The sequence below is a fragment of the Scyliorhinus canicula genome, chromosome 16, assembly GCF_902713615.1.
Source record: "Scyliorhinus canicula chromosome 16, sScyCan1.1, whole genome shotgun sequence".
NCBI classification, from domain to species: Eukaryota; Metazoa; Chordata; class Chondrichthyes; order Carcharhiniformes; family Scyliorhinidae; genus Scyliorhinus; species Scyliorhinus canicula.
In genome coordinates this window covers 119598666-119619719 of record NC_052161.1, presented here as the reverse complement: position 1 = coordinate 119619719, position 21054 = coordinate 119598666, and the positions used below count along the sequence as shown (strand labels likewise).

General features: G+C 47.4%; 1 protein-coding gene across 4 annotated transcripts in view; it reads right to left on the bottom strand.

The window, feature by feature from the left end:
• ints11 (integrator complex subunit 11) overlaps positions 1-21054 on the bottom strand; it is a 47562-nt gene continuing 26508 nt past the window's right edge. For all 4 annotated transcript variants that reach the window (XM_038821976.1, XM_038821977.1, XM_038821978.1 and 1 more), the window contains 6 exons: positions 15958-16120; positions 13370-13477; positions 9374-9435; positions 9135-9277; positions 3498-3627; positions 1-391 (listed from right to left, as the gene is read on the bottom strand). In XM_038821976.1, coding sequence (XP_038677904.1) covers positions 323-391; positions 3498-3627; positions 9135-9277; positions 9374-9435; positions 13370-13477; positions 15958-16120 — 675 coding nt within the window. In that variant the 3' untranslated portion in view covers positions 1-322. The remainder of the gene's footprint in view (positions 392-3497; positions 3628-9134; positions 9278-9373; positions 9436-13369; positions 13478-15957; positions 16121-21054) is intronic.

Here is a 21054-nt window from a genome sequence, read left to right as displayed (position 1 = left end):
TTATTTTAAAAATTTATTTTACAAACATGTTTTGGTAAAATAACAGACAAAACAGTATGTGAGCCACATCCTTTCTCAATTCCCAATCCAGCCCACAAGATCATGCCATATTAGAAAAACATGGACACTCTTCCAAAAAAGTCACTTGTAATCTACAGGTTGCATACATCTCAATGCTAACATTTCCAATTCTAGATCAACAATAGCATATTTAACATTACTATTAGGGTCCTGCAAGGCATGACTCTTTTAAATAGGAGGCAAATACAAAAATATCAAGAAGGTAATCTTTCTGTGCTGTTTCTTTCCGAACCCCAATGGATCAGAGAGCGATAGACTGAGGCAGTCCTTTCTTTAATAGGGTTATCAGATAACTGCCCAATTCTTCATCCTAGGGGGAAAAATATTTTGTCAGTAAGTAATGTATTTTCAAAAGCAGCATCGAGAGCTATACCCGTTCTAACTCGGGTAGGTCCTTGCTCAAGAGGCGATAATTAGGGTCAATGAGGCCTCCTGGACAAGCTTCAATTACCTAAGTGGGTTAAGAGAGAAATATTCCAGACTTTAATCTCCTAATTGTGCAGTTTGATAGGCCAGGCTTTTCCTGTCTTTTTTTGAAAATGCTTTGCATATTCTAGAACAGCTCAATTTTTAATATCTAATATTTCTTCTGTGAATCTCTTAGACTTGTCCAGGAGTCGAGAGTGTGTGGTCTCCTTCTGTGCTGCACTTTGTATGTTTTTTCCTGTGTTAAAGGTACTACATGAATGCAAGTTATTGTTAAACTGGTAATACGTTCATTAATAACTGCACCCAAGTTCCACTGGGTGGGGAGTTCTTTGCTCAACTAAAACTTTCATCTGTTGGAAACAGAGCAAATAACTTTTCAACTGGCACCATACTCAAACTTGACCCGGTTACATTTGTAAAAATAAACTCAATGTAATTTCCATTCTGCTGCACTTAACCTTTTGGCAATTTTTAAATCTTCCACCACATAAAATGAAACCACCTCCAAGTAGCTTACCACCCACTCAGTATTATTGTGGGTACAAACAGTGAAGTTACCTTGCCTGGCTGATGGCAGTCGCACATTGGAAAATTCCACATTTTCTCATTTAAAGTGATGAAATTTGCCATGGGTCACAGGTTCAAAGAATACTACAGATTCTTAATTACTTAACGTACACGTGTCTCGGAGCAGGACAAAGACCCTGGTGAAGGTTCACGTCCAACTAAGTGAACCAAGCACTTTAACAAAAAACGATCAAACGCCAAGCTGAGAAACAGCCAGTCGCAGTAAAACACAGGATTGAGTAACGCAATAAAAAAAAATGATCCTGTCTTTCGTATCCTTTTCAAATTTATATCATGGATTTTAAAAGATGAAATGTATGGTGGAAGAGGTCATTACTGCAAATCATTCATGATTTCTTTGGAAAATTGAATAATTAATTTGTCAATTTGAAGTGATTTTACAAGTTCTATGTTGAAAAGTGATAATCATAATCACAAAGTCTCCAAGGAACATAATCCTGATGGTATAATTTCAGAGGACAATTTATAAATATAAATAACTAGTTAAATTGTCAATAGAAATAGTGTTCAGTCAGCACCAATTTCCACTGTGATGGCTGGGAGTGATGAATCAGTTCTGCTCTGTTGCCCATTTTAATACAGCTGTCACAGTCTAATCAGCAGATGAAACAATCACTCACTTAAATTTTATAACACGGATACAGAATTATCATCAATCTACTAATCTTCCTAGAGATGGTTGCTTCTTAGCTTTGAGCTACAGGAGCACGCTATGCATATCCAGTCAGCTATAACCTCCTAAACCGTCAATATAAAGAATGGTTTGTGATTGCACTACACGGGAGCATGTAGAAAAAAAAGTCTCCTTCTCATATGGGAAGTCCTTTAAAAAGAAGCTCTCTCGATTTGAAGTACAACATTCGATTGGTCTAATCTAGAGGTTGTGTAAGATGCCTCCTCTGCAGTTCAGTGCCATATTTAACCTTACACACTGCTTATTAGGCATCTATGCTGCTATAATCCAAACTTATAATCACTTAATCACAAACTGTGGTGACGTCTTGCACAATGAACCTCCATTCCTCAGATTTGCTATGCACTTTTACAATTTTACTTCACTGTGATTTCAGGAATAAATACAAACAAAATAGGTAAACATTGGAATTCATGTATTATTTCATGGTTTGAGCTGAGGACCCAGGTTCGATCCCAGCCCCGGGTCACTGTCCGTGTGGAGTTTGCATATTCTCCCCCTGTTCTTCGTGGGTCTCACCCCCACAACCCAAATACGACACTTGAGTCAGGACTGGATAACATAAAAATAAATCATCTCCACAGCAAATTACTGAAATTAGTTTTCAAAAATATGAATGTCAAGATTGAAGGAACTGGGCCTCATCTCCACGATAGAATCAATTATCCAAATTAACTCGTCTCCCATGGCACTGCACATGAATAATCTGAGGTCTGATCTTTCACTACTAACCTGCCCCATCCCTTCAAGGTCACTCAGTTACCTCCACGGAGACCTGGGACTGTATTTGTCTCCACCAAACCTTCCAAAATTGGAGAATAAATGAGACGTCGAACAGTGGATCCCCAGTCCATTAGGTAGAAGCTGGTCTAAATAGGTCTAGAGGTCAATTATGATGTACATGTGAAGATTGCCAGGTACTAGCAAAGTCGGTCTCCAGATGCATAACAAGCCGTCTGACTAACAGAAATGAACTTATAATGGATCTCAGAATGAAAGGAGTGCCTTTAGAAACAAAAAAGGAATTTCCAGACGCTTTTGCAGTGAGCGCAAGGTGGATGCATAATGCCAAGATTCAAGATCTTTGTTTCACTAGTTTGGCTGACCACCACAGCATCCATCTTGTATGTAAAGCAAGCAGTTCAGTGAACTTGTACTGGTGGGTCTTCTCAGGCACTTGGCTATTTCAACCATTCTATCAACCAAATAGATAGAGCAATAGGTTGGTCTGACTGCAAGGCCATGTTTCAAACCCTAGGTAACACTGTAAGTGTGTAGGTAACACTGGAAGTAAACCAGCATGCGCTGGCAAGGTTGCACGCCAGCACAGACCCGTGCTCACACAGTGTTCCACAATTCATTGGTAGCATTCTGCAATGTTGGACATCTAATGAGTTTGGCTATTTCCTTTAATCGGATTTCATTATTGCAGATTGCCATATTTCTTTATTAAAAGATGTTAGTTTGGATATGAGCAGAGTCGCCCTCCTTCTTGGAAGAGGGGTACTTTTAGATGCATGTGGTGCCTTTGGACATTACCCAAGCTCGCCAATTACTGCCCTATAAAGACAGTGCACAAAATGTGAATGACATTCACCGAGCCTCGAGCGATTAACATGTGGAATATTCCAGAGAGAAGCTGGAAGTTTGCAGGATTCCCCATTGCGCATGAAAGTCACCGACTCTCCAAAGTAGGTTCACTCACCTGGTAGGTCCAGGAAACTAACACATCTTTAGTACTCTGATCTTCAGACATTGCACTGATTTTGATGAGAATGGACTCCACCATCACAGAACCGTCAGGGAGATGCTGAATGGGATAGTCCTTCAAGATGCTTCAAGACACCAATAAAGAAAAGGAAAGAATGAAAATGAACTTCAGAAAAACTGCCTGGTTGAGCTATCTTGGAACCTTTTTGTATTTTAAATCTTTCCAAACAGTAATTATTTTTTAAAATATTCTGAAATTAATTTAATGTCCATTAAGCCTCTCTTGGTTGAGGTAAGTAACTGAGTTACAGACATATTGATGTTGAGGGGTTACTATTACATTCCAACTTTTGGCCAACGGTCTGTAATTATGAAGCATGTTGTTAAGTTATTTTAGTTTGAATGTAAATTGAACAGGAAATGTCCAAGGATGCAGAACAAAGGTCAGCAACTGGACTAACTCACTTCCCTTTCATTAATCCATATGTCCCTTGCATTTGTTCGCAGGCAATAACATTGATCCATTTTATCATTTCAGTAAATTGGTCACATGTATAATGGGCTCCAGTCCAGAACAGGACACCTAGTCACCAGTTAGAGAACAGATATGTGTCAGGTTTGGGTTTTTTCTGACCATTTTGCCACAGCAAAGGTTTGGAAAGGAGCAGCATTTAAACATGGGTTTTAATGGAAAGCACAGTCATCTGGAAGCACAGAGATGAAAAAAAATGTAAATGTGCTAATGAGCTAGGTACTAAAGTAGTTTTCCTAAAGATTTAGACAATAACTAATTTGTTAGCTTGTACTGGTTATTGTCAACCACCCTGCACCCATTATGTTGAGAAATCTCTGGTCCCAGATCTTCAGCAGGTGAATATCCATTTACCAGGTCAGGCAGAGCAGAAGATATTCTTTGATTCACAGTTGTTTTACTATTGTATTACAGTATCAGTAAAAATACCAGTTTCCACTCTTCCCTTCTGGATCCTCTCTGGAAGCAACCACCAACCACCTCCCCCCTCCTCCTCCTCCCCCTTACCCCCTCCAACCCTCCTCCTCCCCCTTACCCCCTCCAACCCTCCTCCTCCCCCTTACCCCCTCCAACCCCCCTCCTTCCCTCCTCCCCCTCCCCTCTCCCCCCTCCTCCTCCCCTCTCCCCCCACCTCCCCCTCCTCCTCCTCCCCCCACCTCCCCCAAACCCCTCCTCCCCCCCACCTCCCCCAACCCCCTCCTCCTCCCCCCATCCCTCTCCATCCCCCTCCCCCATCCCTCCATCCCCCTCCTCCTCCCCACCCCCCTCCTCCACCCCCATGCCCCCTCCACCTTCCCTCCTCTCCCTCCACCCCCCTCCCCTCCCCTCCCCCCTCTGCCACCCTCCTCCCCTCCCCCTCCTCCCCTCTCCCCTCTCCCCCCTCCTCTTCCTCCCCTCTCCCCCTCCTCTTCCTCCCCTCTTCCTCCCCTCTCCCCTCCTCTTCCTCCCCTCTCCCCCTCCTCTTCCTCCCCTCTCCCCCTCCTCTTCCTCCCCTCTCCCCCTCCTCTTCCTCCCCTCTCCCCCTCCTCTTCCTCCCCTCTCCCCCCTCCTCCACCCCCATGCCCCCTCCACCTTCCCTCCTCTCCCTCCACCCCCCTCCCCTCCCCAACCTCCCTCTGCCACCCTCCCCTCTCCCCCTCCCCTCTCCCCCCTCCCCTCTCCCCTCTCCCCCCTCCCTCTCCCCTCTCCCCCTCCTCCCCTCTCCCCCTCCTCCCCCCTCCTCTTCCTCCCCTCTCCCCCTCCTCTTCCTCCCCTCTCCCCCCTCCTCCACCCCCATGCCCCCTCCACCTTCCCTCCTCTCCCTCCACCCCCTCCCCTCCCCAACCCCCCTCTGCCACCCTCCTCCCCTCCCCCTCTCCCCTCTCCCCCTCCTCTTCCCCCCCTCTCCCCCCTCCTCTTCCTCCCCTCTCCCCCTCCTCCCCTCTCCCCCCTCCTCTTCCTCCCCTCTCCCCCTCCTCTTCCTCCCCTCTCCCCCCTCCTCTTCCTCCCCCCTCTCCCCTCCTCTTCCTCCCCTCTCCCCCTCCTCTTCCTCCCCTCTACCCCATCCCCTTCCTCCCCTCTACCCCCTCCCCTTCCTCCCCTCTCCTTTCTCCCCCTCCTCTTCCTCCCCTCTCCCCTTCCTCCCCTCTCCCCCCTCCTCTTCCTCCCCACTCCCCCCCTCCTCTTCCTCCCCTCTCCCCCCTCCTCTTCCTCCTCTCTCCCCCTCCTCTTCCTCCTCTCTCCCCTCCTCTTCCTCCCCTCTCCTCTTCCTCCCCTCTCCCCCCTCCTCTTCCTCCCCTCTCCCCCTCCTCTTCCTCCCCTCTCCCCCTCCTCTTCCTCCCCTCTCCTCTTCCTCCCCTCTCCCCCTCCTCTTCCTCCCCTCTCCCCCTCCTCTTCCTCCCCTCTCCCCCTCCTCTTCCTCCCCTCTCCTCCACCCCCATGCCCCCTCCACCTTCCCTCCTCTCCCTCCACCCCCCTCCCCTCCCCAACCCCCCTCTGCCACCCTCCCCTCTCCCCTCTCCCCTCTCCCCCTCCTCCTCCTCTTCCTCCCCTCTCCCCCTCCTCCCCTCTCCCCCCTCCTCTTCCTCCCCTCTCCCCCTCCTCTTCCTCCCCTCTCCCCCCTCCTCCACCCCCATGCCCCCTCCACCTTCCCTCCTCTCCCTCCACCCCCCTCCCCTCCCCAACCCCCCTCTGCCACCCTCCTCCCCTCCCCCTCTCCCCCTCTCCCCTCCCCCCTCCCCTCTCCCCCTCCTCTTCCCCCTCCTCTTCCTCCCCCTCCTCCCCTCCTCTTCCTCCCCTCTCCCCCTCCTCTTCCTCCCCTCTCTCCCCTCCTCTTCCTCCCCCCTCTCCCCCTCCTCTTCCTCCCCTCTCCCCCTCCTCTTCCTCCCCTCTACCCCATCCCCTTCCTCCCCTCTACCCCCTCCCCTTCCTCCCCTCTCCTTTCTCCCCCTCCTCTTCCTCCCCTCTCCCCTTCCTCCCCACTCCCCCCTCCTCTTCCTCCCCTCTCCCCCCTCCTCTTCCTCCCCTCTCCCCCCTCCTCTTCCTCCCCTCTCCCCCTCCTCTTCCTCCCCTCTCCTCTTCCTCCCCTCTACCCCCTCCCCTCTCCGCTTCCTCCCCTCTCCCCTTCCTCCCCTCTCCCCCCTCCTCTTCCTCCCCTCTCCCCCCCTCCTCTTCCTCCCCTCTCCCCCCTCCTCTTCCTCCCCTCTCCCCCCCTCCTCTTCCTCCCCTCTCCCCCCTCCTCTTCCTCCCCTCTCCCCCACCTCTCCAGTTCTTCTGAATGTCTGCTCCTGACACAGGTGCATCTCAAGGGCAGCGAGCAGAACAGGGTGGCTAAGCGACGCCTGTGACACCAGTATGCCGGCCCATGGCCTCCAGCTCCAAACCCTCCAGACCATGTGCCAAGGCGCATCCTGGGTCACCTAGAGGTAGCACTTGACCACGAAAGAAGAAGTGAGCGGGGAGCACTGTGGGCACTGGGAAGTTCACTATCTGTAGCTAGGGGAATGAAATGTAAAATGTTCACTCTTAAAACATATAACACCTGATACATGTGCAGCCTCGGTCACATAAATTCTCACAAGTGGCCTTTGTGCATCCCCAACCCCTGTTGCCCTCCGCTCCCCCCATCCCCTGCCCCCTGGTAGTGGTTGGGCCAAGATCAAAACCCCCAATTCAGACCCGTTCAGAGGGCGTGTGAGCGCACTGTCTCTCCGCTCGGAGGATGAGTGTGAGCGCGCTGTCTCTCCGCTCGGAGGATGAGTGTGAGCGTGCTGTCTCTCCGCTCGGAGGATAAGTGTGAGCGCGCTGTCTCCACGTTCGGAGGATGAGTGTGAGCGTGCTGTCTCTCCGCTCGGAGGATAAGTGTGAGCGCGCTGTCTCCACGTTCGGAGGATGAGTGTGAGCGTGCTGTCTCCCCATTCAGAGGGTGTGTGTGAGCACGCGGTCTCCCTGCTCAGAGAATGGGTGTGAGCACGCTGTCTTCCCGGTCGGATGATAAGTATGAGCGCGCTGCCTCCCTGCTCAGAGGATAAGTGTAAGCACGATGTCACCCGCTTGGAGGATGGGTGTGAGCGCGCTGTCTCCCCGCTTGGAGGATGGGTGTGAGCGCGCTGTCTCTCCGTTCAGAGGATGAGTGTGAGCGTGCTGTCTCCCCGTTTTGAGGGTGTGTGTGAGCGCGCTGTCTCCCCGTTCAGAGGGAGAGTGTGAGCGCGCTGTGTCCCCACTCAGAGGATAAGTGTGAACGCGTTGTCTCCCCGCTCAGAGGATGGGTGTGAGTGCGCTGTCTCTCCGTTCAGAGGATGAGTGTGAGTGTGCTGTCTCCCCATTTTGAGGGTGTGTGTGAGCGCGCTGTCTCCCCGTTCAGAGGGCGAGTGTGAGCGCGCTGTCTCCCCGCTCAGAGGATAAGTGTGAACGCGCTGTCTCCCCGCTCAGAGGATGAGTGTGAGCGCGCTGTCTCCCTGTTCGGAGGATGAGTGTGAGCGCGCTGTCTCCACGTTTAGAGGATGAGTGTGAGCGTTCTGTCTCCCCATTCAGAGGGTGTGTGTGAGCGCGCTGTCTCCCTGCTCAGAGAATGGGTGTGAGCGTGCTGTCTCCCCGGTCGGATGATAAGTATGAGCGCGCTGTCTCCCCGTTCAGAGGATGAGTGTGAGTGCGCGGTGTCCCCGTTTAGAGGATGAGTGTGAGTGCACGGTGTCCCTGTTCAGAGGATGAGTGTGAGCGCGCTGTCTCACCATTCAGAGGATGAGTGTGAGTGCGCTGTCTCCGCGTTTAGAGGATGTGTGTGAGTGCGCTGTCTCCCCGTTCAGAGGGTGAGTGTGAGCGCGCGGTGTCCCTGTTCAGAGGATGAGTGTGAGTGCGCTGTGTCCCCGTTTAGAGGATGAGTGTGAGCGCGTTGTGTCCCCGTTTAGAGGATGAGTGTGAGCGCGCTGTTTCCGCGTTTAGAGGATGTGTGTAAGCACGCTGTCTCCCTGTTCAGAGGATGAGTGTGAGCGCGCTGTGTCCCCGTTCAGAGGATGAGTGTGAGCGCGCTGTGTCCCCGTTCAGAGGATGAGTGTGAGCACGCTGTCTCCCTGTTCAGAGGATGCGTGTGAGCGCGCTGTCTCACCGTTCAGAGGGTGAGTGTGAGCGCGCTGTGTCCCCGTTCAGAGGATGAGTGTGAGCGCGCTGTCTCCCTGTTCAGAGGATGAGTGTGAAATTAATGCTATTGCACAAAAAGATATTACAGTGTGCGAGTCAATTCCAGTGCACAAAGGACACGGGACCCAATGTGGAGGAACCGACACCACCAAACCGGAGAAGGTGTAGCGGCAGTTCCAAAACTGTAACAGCAATGGTGAGAAAATACAAAGAAAATCCTTTTCTTATACCTCCTGTGCTATAAGTCAATTGAACAGAACAAGAATCAGTATTTAATTGTAGATTTGTTTACGTTTCGCTGTTCCTTGTGTTTGTTTCTTGGTTCATTATTTAGTGCTTTCTACTGTTTTCAGGCACTGGCCTGAATTGCACTTTTTTTTCTCGAGTCATATATCTAATTTCATGCCTGTATTTTGCCATGGTTACAATACAAACAAATGAAGCTGGTTATTGCCTCCGTAGACCTATGTAGGGGAATCTACTCACTTTTTCAGATGGTTGTATATTCGGTTTAAGGTGTCCTGTTCCGAGTGGTGGTCCTGTATCTGAACCTTGCAGGTGTAACGAAGGTGATGCTCACTGAGACCCAACTCTTTCACGGCCTGGTCAGGTGAAACTAGGCGAAGGCTCTAAATGGGAACGCAACAGGAGCAAAAGACTTTTATTTTTTCTTGCACTTAATCATCATATTTCCACTAAAAATATATGAAACCTGCATTACTCACATTATCCTTTATAATCAGTGTACCGTGCATTAGTTTTGGTTTCTTCGGATCGGGTACTGGACCTACAGATCAGGGGGAAGAAAAGTCATGGACATAACAGTAAGTATCAGAGAGTGTGCTTATAGGCATATTTCACATTTCATTTTGTTATTTTCTTGTCAGTCTCTAATAAATAAAAGTTTCAAACTTCTGCAGGACTTTGCAATGGACTTGCTTTGTTTGATATAATGTAATATTATATATTGGTACAAACCCACACTCCTGGGTGTCCAGGTTGCTACCAGCTTTTCTCTGAATATTGGTGGAATGATGGCCTGCTGCATTATAGCTCAGTACTGACCTGCTACTATACTGACTTTGGTCCTTGATCAGTATACAGTATCAGAAAGGGACCCATCTTCAATTTGTGCACCCAGTGCCCCCACAGCTGCTGTCACATCAGTTAATATACACAGTAATGATGCTTCAATCTTATATCAATAATGTATCTTAAATATCACACCACAATAGTAAAATTGCCACTACTCTTATCTGATGTTTCCATTTTGTATATCTTCTACTCTTGTGGTCTGTCAGGCTGTAAATGAAATATCTCAAATGGTGCAGATAAAGGGAGGTTTTAGGTAAGGAATGTCGTCAATAATCATTGATTGGCAGTAGGTGGACTTCCAGATGCGCTTGGAAAGAAGACCCGCCTTGGAGGTAGGCTGAAAGCTCACCAGTCCATCTTTGGACAGCACTGCAGTGACCAGAAAGAAAGGGTACTACAGCAGTATGCCTGTGCCAGGAACTGCAGTGCTGATGAGTACCAGGGGAGTGCGAGAGTAGGGAATGCCCTGGTTGGGAGGGGTGTGGGCGTGGTGTTGCTGTCAGGGGTAGGCCGGGGGTTGGGCATCCAGTCGGCAGGGGCCTCCAATGGAGCCCGAGACCCACTCTTCCCCCATCCAAGGGAGAACTTTTTATGTTCCCCACCCTCAGTCATCGGGCGTCCGCCAGCTTAAAAAGTGAGGTTGGGCGAGAAGTGGGGCATGGGCAGGCTTCTTGCCTGTGGCCCTGTCCACTGTAAAGTCATCTCTGCATCGGGTCGGGGTAAGCAGGATCTGAGAGGGAATCCCATCTATGCTATTTTATACTCATCTTCCCTCCCACCACCTCAGAACCCCCATCCTGGGAACAGGGGCCTAAACATCTGGCCTTAAAGTTGGACAGCCAACAAAACGCGGCACCGGATGAAGAATTTCATACGGTCTGCTGCAGATCATAGTACCATTTTGCAGAAGGAGGCCATTCCATCATCGGGTCTGCACTGGCCCTTGGAAAGAGCACCCCACCCAAGCCCTCACCTCTATCCTATCCCCGTAACCCAATAACCCCACCCAATCTATTTTTTTTGGACACTAAGGGCAATTTAGCATGGCCAATCCACCTATCCTGCACATCTTTGGACTGTGGGAGGAAACCGGAGCATCTGGAGGAAACCCACGCACACACAGGGAGAACGCGCAGGCTCCGCACAGTGACCCAAGCCGGGAATCGAACCAGGGACCTTGGAGCAGTGACGCAACTGAGCTAACTACTGTGCAACCGTGCTCCCCCGTTAAAGGACAAGTTAATGCCGTTGCTTACATTGGAATCTGAACCTCAGATTTGAAAGGATAGTGCACAGCTGTATCACTTAGCCTTCCACCAGCCTTTATTTCCTGCATTCTTACAGAATTACTTTCTGTAATATTGTTTTGAAACCACACTCCCTTTGTTATAAAACTGCACACCATCCAGCAATGTCACGGGCGATCTACAGTATTTCTATTGTCTATGCATGATGCACCCGTCGCACTTTGTAAGGAACGCCAACAAATTACAACTGAACATCCTTTAAAGACATTAGAGAAGTCATTAATTAGCCAATTTGACCGTGGGCCTTAAAAGGACAGGTTAAAGTAAACAGTGCTCTTCTTTGCACATTATAATTCACAATGTCATTTGCTGTAAATGTCCCTCTCCTTATTAAAAACCATCATCTAATTTATTATCAGCAACACCTATAGGAGATCGGTCTGTCCATAGTTCAAAATTTTCTACCTGCTTTGAACTCATTTAATGTTAGAAAAATGAATCAAACTGCTTCATTTGAAGAGCGGGGGGTTTTACCTGGTCACTACTACATTGCTGTTTGCTGGTGTTTGCCGAGTGTATACCAGCTGCTGCATTTGCTACACTTCAAAAAGTACTTCACTGACCGCACTGCACTTTGACAAGTTAAGTGGTCATGAAAAGCGCTACATAAATGTAACTCTTCCCGTTTCTCTCTTTTTATATCTTTCGTGGAAATTAGCACATTGTAATTATTGCTTTTAGTTGGCGTCAGTCTTGGGTCAGTGGTGTCGTCTCACCTCTGACTCAGGAAATTGTCGATCCAAGTCCTGCTTCAAAAACACAAGCACATAATCTCGGCTGGTACTTCAGCGCAGAACGGGGGGACAGGCAGGAGTACCACTCTTGGGTGAGACATTAAATCAAGAGCAATCTCAGGTGACTGTAAAAGAATCCCATGGCATTATCTGAGAGGAGCAGGCGAGCTCTTAAGCTAATCTGACTGGTATCCTTAAATAAAACTTGATTTTCTGATCATTTGTCACTTTGCTGCTTGTGGATTTTTGCCATGGGCAAATTGGTTGCTGAGTTTCCTACAAAATTATAATAATTTAAAATTTTTTTTAGAGTACCCAATTCATTTCTCCCAATTAAGGGGCAATTTAGCGAGGCCAATCTACCTACCCTGCACATCTTTGGGTTGTGGGGTGATACTAATCTATATTGTCACAAGGAGCCCCTAGTCGTCACATTCCACTGTGCTATCATGCAGCCCTAATAGCTAAACCTCAAATAATTCCACAGTTGCAAAACACTTAGGGACATTCTGAAGTTGTGAAAGGTCCCAGATAAGAACAAAGAACAATACAGCACAGAAACAAATCATTCGGCCCTCCAAGTCTGCACCGACCATGGTACCGATCTAAACTAAAACCGTCTGCACTTACGGAGACCGTATCCTTCCATTCCCACCCTATTCATATATTTGTCTAGATGTCCCTTAAATGCCGCTATCGAACCTGCTTCCACCACCCGCCCAGGCAGCGCGTTCCATATATTTACCACCCTCTTGTGTAAAAAAAACTTGCCTCGCACATCAGTTCTAAACTTTTCCCATGTAATTTAAACCTATGTCCCCCAGTATTGACTCTCCTATCCTCGGAAAGAGAATCTGACTATCCACTCTGTCCATAAATGCACATTCACCCTTCTTTAATTTAATTACTTTTTGCCACTCTGCTGAAGCAAGGAATCTTGCGAGCAGATATTTCCACAAACGCCGGTCATGCTGTGATACTTCATCAATTGCCTCTCTTCTACAGGTGAGTGCAGATAATAAGCATGAGCAAGTTATTCGATAACGGGGAGCATCACTGCTGAACTCCAGATCTTCCTTGGTCAATATCCAAGTTTCTAGTTGAGAATACAAGGCAATAAACATAAACTGACTGTTAGGGCGGCACAGTGTTAGCACTGCTGCATCACGATGCTGAGGACCCGGGTTTGATTCTGGCCCCAGGTCACTGCCTGTGTGGAGTTTGCACATTCTCTCTGTGTCTGCGTGGGTCTCACTCCTACAACCCAAAGATGTGCAGGGTAGGTGGATTGGCCATGCTAAAATTGCCCCTTAATTGGAAAAATTCAAATAAAGAAAAATAAAAAATAAACCGACTGCTCATGTGAGTCTTACTTTGGCGCGGTTTCTGTGTCTCTTCCCCACTTACAGACCTGTGAACAAACCTGAGGCAGTCGTGGCCTGTGTGCCCCAGCTCTAGGCTGGGCAATGCATTAAACAATGAAGCCATGATTCAATCATACTTTTACTTATAAAAAGAATTTCAGGTCTTTAAAAGGCAAAGTGGGCAGTCTCCTAAATCTTAAAAATAGGATCAATTCTATTACCGAGAGTTGAATCCCCCTTGAGCAAGCCGAGAGAAATATCCACAGGAATATTGGGATTAGTGACAATTGCAGCTGTCTCTCCATTGGCTGGCATGTAGCAATTAATACCTGAACAAAAAAAAAAGTAAATATGTATTAAAAGTCATCTTTGCACCACATTAAATTAAAATTGTAGTTAGTATTACACCAGCAACAAAACATAATTTACAAAAAACGATGAGGGATATTTTCACCTTGGCAGTGGATTGGCATCTGGGAATTTTGGGAGTCCACTTTGTGCTGACTGAGGTGAGGGATATCAGTATTCAAGAACAATTAATGTTTCTCCTTTGGGCACAATTTATTTTATATTACACATCTCGAAGTTGGGTATATCAAGACCGAATGCAGTTTAAAAGTCACTCATCCCTGAGAGGGTGCAAACGGTAAAGATGACGGTTCTCCCGAGATTCCTATTTGTATTTCAGTGTCTCCCCATTTTTATTCCGTGGTCCTTTCTTAAGTGGGTCAACAGAGTGATCATGGGCTTTCTCTGGGTGGGCAAGACCCGCGAGTAAGGAAGGTGATGCTTGAGCGGAGTCGGGGAGAGGGTGGGCTAGCGCTGCCAAATTTTAGCAACTATTACTGGGCGGCTAATATAGCCATGATCAGGAAGTGGGTGATGGGGGAGGGGGTCGGCATGGGTGCGGCTTCATGTAAGGGCACCAGTTTGGGGGCGTTGGTAACTGCGCCTCTGCCGTTCCCTCCGGCACGGCATTCCACCCCGTAGTGGTGGCCGCCCTGAGAGTCTGGGGGCAGTGGAGGCGGCATGTGGGAGCAGTGGGAGCATCAGTTTGTCCCCAATCTGTGATAATCATCAGTTTGCCCCAGGGAGTATGGATGGGGGCTTCCGTTTATGGCGGAGAGCGGGGATTGAGAGAATGGGGGATATGTTCATAGAGGGGAGCTTTCCGAGCATGAGGGCGTTGGAGGAAAAGTTTGGGTTGGCGAAGGGAAACAAATTCAGGTATCTGCAGGTGCAGGACTGCCTACGTAAACAGGTGTCAACCTTCCCACTCCTACCGCTCAGGGGGATTCAGGACAGGATAGTTTCCAGAGGATGGGTGGGAGCAGGGAGTGTCTCTGACATTTACAAGGAACGTATGGGGTCTGAGGAGACGCAGAGCGAGGAGCTGAAGCGCAAGTGGGAGGGGGGGCTGGGAGGTGAGATAGAGGATGGCCTATGGGCAGACACGTTGAGTAGAGTCAACGCGTCCGCAACATGTGCCAGGCTCAGCCTGATACAATTTAAGGTTGTTCACCGGGCTCACATGACAGTGGCCCGGATGAGCAGATTCTTTGGGGTTGGTGCGCAAAATGTGTGGGAGGACCAGCGAACCATGTCCACATGTTTTGGACATGTCCAAAGCTTCGGGTATTTTGGCAGGGGTTTGCGGACGTCATCTCCACGGTGTTAAAGACAAGGGTGGCACCGAGTCCAGGGATGGCGATTTTCAGGGTGTCGGAAGATCCAGGAGGAGAAAGAGGCAGACGTTCTGGCCTTTGCTTCCCTGGTAGCCCGGAGACGGATACTATTAGCATGGAGGGATTCAAAGCCCCCGATGTCGGAGACCTGGCTGTTGGACATGGCTAGCTTTCTTTGTTTAGAGAAAATCAAGTTCACCTTGAGAGGGTCACTGTTAGGGTTCACCCGGAGGTGGCAACCATTCATCGACTTCTTGGAAAATTAATCGTCAGCAGAAGTGGGGCGGTGGGGAGAGTAGTTTAGATTAGAGTGGGGGGGGGGGGGGGGGGGGGCAATAAGGGTATGAGAGTTAAATGGCTTTTGCGGTATGTTTACAGTTTCATGTATATTGTTTATTTTGTTGTTGTTACTATACCGAAAATACCTCAATAAAATGTTTATTAAAAAAAAGATTGGATAAACGTGGGTTAAAAAGAGATTATGGGTAAACGTGGGTTAAAGAGAGATTAAGGGTTATCGGATTTAAGTATCTGTAATGAAAAAGGGAATAACAGGGTACAGAGAGGAAAACGCTGCCTTCTTGTAATGGAATCTAGACGGGAAAAAACATCATCTTAACATTTAAAGCTAATTAACCGTAAATTCAATTTCTTCATGCAAAAGATTGTGAGAATCTTTGGTTCCATAAACAGAACTAATTAATATGTTTCCTAGTAAAGTATCCATTAAGGAATTTGAGAAGAGAGAACTGGGATTAAAAAGATGAAGCGCTTGTTGTTAGCAAATATGCAGAGTATGTTGATTTGCTGAATACCGTGTCCCATTCTTTCAAAAACAATTCTAATTAAGGGGTAATTTAGTGTGACCAATCCACCTACCTTGCACATCTTTGGGTTGTGGGGGTGAGACCCACGCAGACACAGGGAGAATGTGCAAACTCCACACAGACAGTGACCTGGGGGCGGGATTGAACCTGGGTCTTCGGGTTTCTTGTCCTATTCTTATCTTATATAATCCTTAATATTCTCTCCATGTGAAATAATTAAATCTAGGTACTTAAAAATCTGGTAGTCTGCCTTGCATATGATAATAAAACAAGTACATGAGCTTGAGTGAGACTTACTGAACTCCTGCTCAATTTTCTCTTTAAGGAATCCCATTTTCTTTGCCTCTCCGTGGACCAGCAACACATTTTGTGGTTCTACTTGACGGATAAGCTGCATGATGCCTTTGGCGTCAGCATGCGCACTGAATGACATGTATTCCACCTGCATCTTCACTTCCAGCTAGGGAGGATAACATGAGCAACAGAAGTAACGAGCAGTTCTATAAATGCTATTCTCAATCAAATAGAAACCACATTTAAAAAAAATACATTTAAAAATGTTCATATTAAACAAAACCATCCAAAACAATTAACCAAAAATACACAATAAAAGAGACAAACAAGCAAAAACACGTATTAACTTTGACCCACAAAAAAACTAAACTAAAATAGAAACAAAATCTCAATTCAGAATCTAATTCCAAATTTAGATTTAATGCAAAAAAAACTCCCCATTATTTTTAATTCACAATTAACCATTAATTTATTTTGTGGCATACATTATAACTCCCAATGCCCAACAGTCAAAAAATCTCTAACAATAGCACACAAGGAGTCATTGACTAATCTTGAATAATGGCATGGAGAAAAAGGTTTCCTCAGCTGGATTCAGCACATCCCACAATATACGTTTCCAATTTTAAAATAGACCTAAATGCCAACACTAATTGATGAACAAAGAATAAAGAACATAACCTTCCTCACACACCCACATCTACATGGATTGATGTTGGAGGTATTTATGAAAATAGACAACAAAACAGGTAATAAATATAAAATAGAGAATGAGATTAAAGTTACAAAAAGACAAGACACCATTAATGTGGAAGACTTTTATAAATATATGCCAGGCAAACATTTATTCAGTGGAACAGCCAGAGCCACAAAGGAGATCACTGCAGTAAGTCAGAAACTGGCTGAGTCACAGGAAACAAAGGACAAGGAGCTACAGCAAGATCACCAAGGAGGTGATTATTGGGTGCTTGAGGAATTAGCTAAGAGGCTTTTTTTAAACAATGCACAGAAATGATGCAAGATGGGGACAAAAACAATGCTATTTAAGTTTGCTAATGATATGAAATTTAGCAGTGAGGAAGGAAGAGCTACAAATAACAGGAGTTAAGCACACTAATTACAGGAAATCTGGATGAATTAAAGCTCAGCCTCACAGCTGGCAGATGTGGACAAATGCTCGTGGAATTGGGAAAGAAGCATTGGAACTGCAAGGTGAATAGTAGAAGACTACAGGACACAATAGAGAGGAATCGGGGATCCTAGTTGATAACTTGAGAGAATCGCATTCAATTTTGATCACTGATTACAATCAGGAAATCCTGGTATCAGGGAGGATAGTGAAAGATTAGACATCTGAAATGATGACTATCGACATTACCCAAGTTAATTGACCAAATGTTTGGTGCATTGACCCAAGATTGATGTGCTCATGAGGCCGAGTTACAAAGCACCATTAAGAGGCTTGATGTTACGGAGGAGAGAATGCTGCATGCTGAACTTGGTGCCTCCTCTGCGGAGGCAAGAATTCAATCCTTGGAAAACCAGCTGAGTGACATGGTGGAAGTCCTGGAGGACTTGGAGAACTGAGGTTGGATAAAAAATATCCGAATTGTCGGTTTGCCAGAAGGTGTGGAGGGTAAGATCCCTATGAAGTTCTTTGAGGATTGGCTGACACGTTTTGTCAAGCTGGATCTGAAGGCTAGGCATTTCAAATTAGAAAGGGCACATCGTAGCCTATCTTCGAGGCCAACGCGAAGCGTCAGGGCTTTGAAGTTCAAAGGCAACTCAAGACTGCTGCAGGGAATTATGCTGTGCATTATCCTTTAGCACTGCTGCCTCACAGTGCCAGGGACCTGGGTTCAATTCCGACCTTGGCTGACTGACTGTGTGGAGTTTGCACTTTCTCCCCATGTCTGTGTGGGTTTCCTCCGAGTGCTCTAGTTTCCTCCCACAGTCCAAAGATGTGCAGGATAGGTGGATGCGGGGCATCCATCAGCCTATTGAAAGGAAAAAGATTCTCTCCTGTCTTCACATAGCCATACTACAATAAACTCATTTGGAGGAGATGGAGCATTTAAAATTGAAGTGCGAGTGGGTAGGGCAGGTTTTCTCCACATCCTTTTCGTCAAGCAAAAGGGGGGTGTCAATCTTTATCAATACGAATGCCCTTTTTAACACGGAAACTTGCACCAAGGGCAAGGGTGGTAGATACGTGATTAGACTCGTGGTGCATGGAGACATCGTCTGACTCATTAATGTCTACGGACCCGAGCTAATCCCTGGAGCTCATCGCTGAGCTTTTTTGGATTTTGCGGAGTTGGCCTCGGCTAACTAACTTGTAGCTGCTGGTTTTAACTGCCACCTGAATCTCCTAGTAGATACACTCTCAGTCACTAACAGCCCCCGACACTGCAGCCAAGGGCATTGACCTTGGCCTATGAGAAGGTGGATTATGTGGACGTTTGGAGGACTTTACACCTTAGGGGTAGAGACTTACTTTTTTTCAGCCCCACATCGATGTCATACTAGAATTGGCAATTTTACTTGTGCCAAGGACGATCTTGCACCTACTGTCCTCTTGCTTCATATGTAGCATTGTAATTTCAGACCATACCCATTTTCCTGGGGTTTTTGCTTGAAGGCTCAAACCCCCAGTCGAGAACGTGGAGGCTTGATGCCTCCCTGATAAGGTACATCATTTAATATGCACTTTTAAAAAATACATTTAGAATACCCAATTCATTTTTCCAATTAAGGGGCAATTTAGGTGGTCAGTCCACCTACCCTGCACATCTTTGGGTTGTGGGGGTGAAACCCACGCAAACACGGGGAGAATGTGCAAACTCCACGCGGACAGTGACGCAAAGCCGTGATCGAACCTGTGACCTCGGTGCCATGAGGCAGCAGTGCTAACCACTGTGCCACCGTGCTGCCCACTTTTAATACGCACTTTAACAAAAAAGTTGAGTCCTTCGGTTAACTCGAACCTAGGTATTTCCCCCTCCATTTTGTGGGAGACGTGTAAAGCTTATATTTCTAGGTTTCAGTTTATTTCTTATGCGGCTAATAAAAGGTGCAAGGTGCTGGAGGGCTAGCTGAGGCTGGAGGGTTGTTTGGCGAAGATGGAGGAGAGTTATAAGAAGATTATAAGTTTTAGTGCCTTTGCTGGTTACAAGATTAATTTTGCCAAGTCTGAGGCCATGCCAGTGGAGGGGCTGAGGGGCAAAGCACCCACCTTGCTAATTTTCCCTTTAGATGGTCCTCCATGGGTTTTAAATATCTTGAAGTTTTAATTACCCCTGCCTTTAGATAGTTAAAGGGGCCAATTTCCCCCAATTGTTTATGGCAATTAGATGGGATCTTGCTCGGCGCTGCCAATTTCATGGTTTGGAATAAGCGCCCTAATGATCATATTGCTTAGATTGTTATATTCTCTGCAAATGCTGCCCATATTGCTGTCAGCGAGAGTTGTCAAAATAAATTAATGGAATGATTAGTACATTTACAGAGAAACCTCGCTTTAAGTTTGCTAAGCTCCAGTCACGAAGATGGCTCAGGGAAGACCTGCTCCCTGATTTTGGGTGTCTGAAGTGGACTCGCTGCTCGATGCCAATGAGGAGAGGAGGTATACCGTCCTCCCCAGAGTGGGCCGCCGACTCAAGTCCCCCCCCTCTTGAACAGAGGAGGTGGCAGAGGCAGTCAGTGTTGCCAGCCTCATCAGGAGGAGACGAGGGAGAGTTCCAAAGGCCATGGTGTAGGTGTCCTTTGGTTGGGATGAGCTCTGCTAATCCCCGGCTTCCCCTGCACTAGGGCAGTGCTTTTGAGGAGTGGACTGAGGAGTGCCAACACTGGTGGACCAGTGGTTGAGCATGGCTATGTTAATCCCTTGATGATACTGCTGGGGTATGAGGGCTTCCAGATAGGGTTCCACATAACCAGAGGCTCTCTTGGGAATTTACAGGACACAATGAACAGTGTGAACAGCCTGGAGCCTGTAAGTAGCAGCAGAGGGGTGAGTTTAAAATCACATACTGGAGCAACGGCGGTTTGTGCCAGGCCACCCCGATCCCGAAGGGAAAACAGAGTCCATGGACGTGGCACCAAGTTGTTCCCCCGCTACTACCCCAGTCTAGGCAGTCACCTCAGCAAGCCCGACACGTTTCGATAGTTTTTTTTAACCACCTCACTCTCCCTTCAACAACCATGTCGCCCAGTCCCCGGTTGCAAATACCTGCACCAATTTGCACCCGTGACTCCAGAATGAGATGAGTGGAGCACCGTGGAAGAGTGGAGCAAACTTGTGTGCAACCTGCTAATGAGATTTAAATCCATGCAAATGATGGTTTTGCATGGCCCCTCCGGCGCTGGCCGCAAACTTCACTAACGCTTGAAGCGTGCCATCGGTATTGGCGCTGGACGTAATTGCTATTCTTCCTTTGTGCGCTATTCTCTGCCCAACTGCAATTCTAGATGCCGGCGACAGGAGGCAGAGAATTCAGCCCTTTATCCTTAACGTGACTTCCCTGCGTCTTGACAACTCAATTTCCCCGGCGGAAAGAATCCTGAATTCCTGTGGGGCCTAAACAATAGCAAATTCTATGATGTTGTGAACTCCGGAGCTTGCATCAACAGGCTGAGCGCCTTGCAGGCAGGGGACAAAAGACTTAGCTATCAACGTTGATGGGGAAACACAGGGTAACATATGGGACTATGCCAGTAAAAGTTTGGTTTGCAATATGAAGGAGACCCAGTTCAAGATACTGCACCACATTCATATTCCGCCTAGTCTTAGACAATCTGCTTAAAGCGCCAGGTAGTCGAGGGCGATTATATACATTGTCTATGGGCCTATGGTAAGGTTCAATCTTATTGGTCAGGTTTGGTCAGGGAACTGGAGAGGATTTTTGAGAGAACCTTGGAGTCTAAGCCTATATTTCTGATTCTAGGTCGTCCAGAAAGGAGAATCACTGGTTCTAATGAAAAAAGGTTATAAAATATTCTGACTGTTGCCACTCGTAAGAATATCCTATGCTCCTGGATTAGTGCAAACATCCCTATATCCAAAGCCGGTATAGGCTAATTATTGAATGCATCCCCATG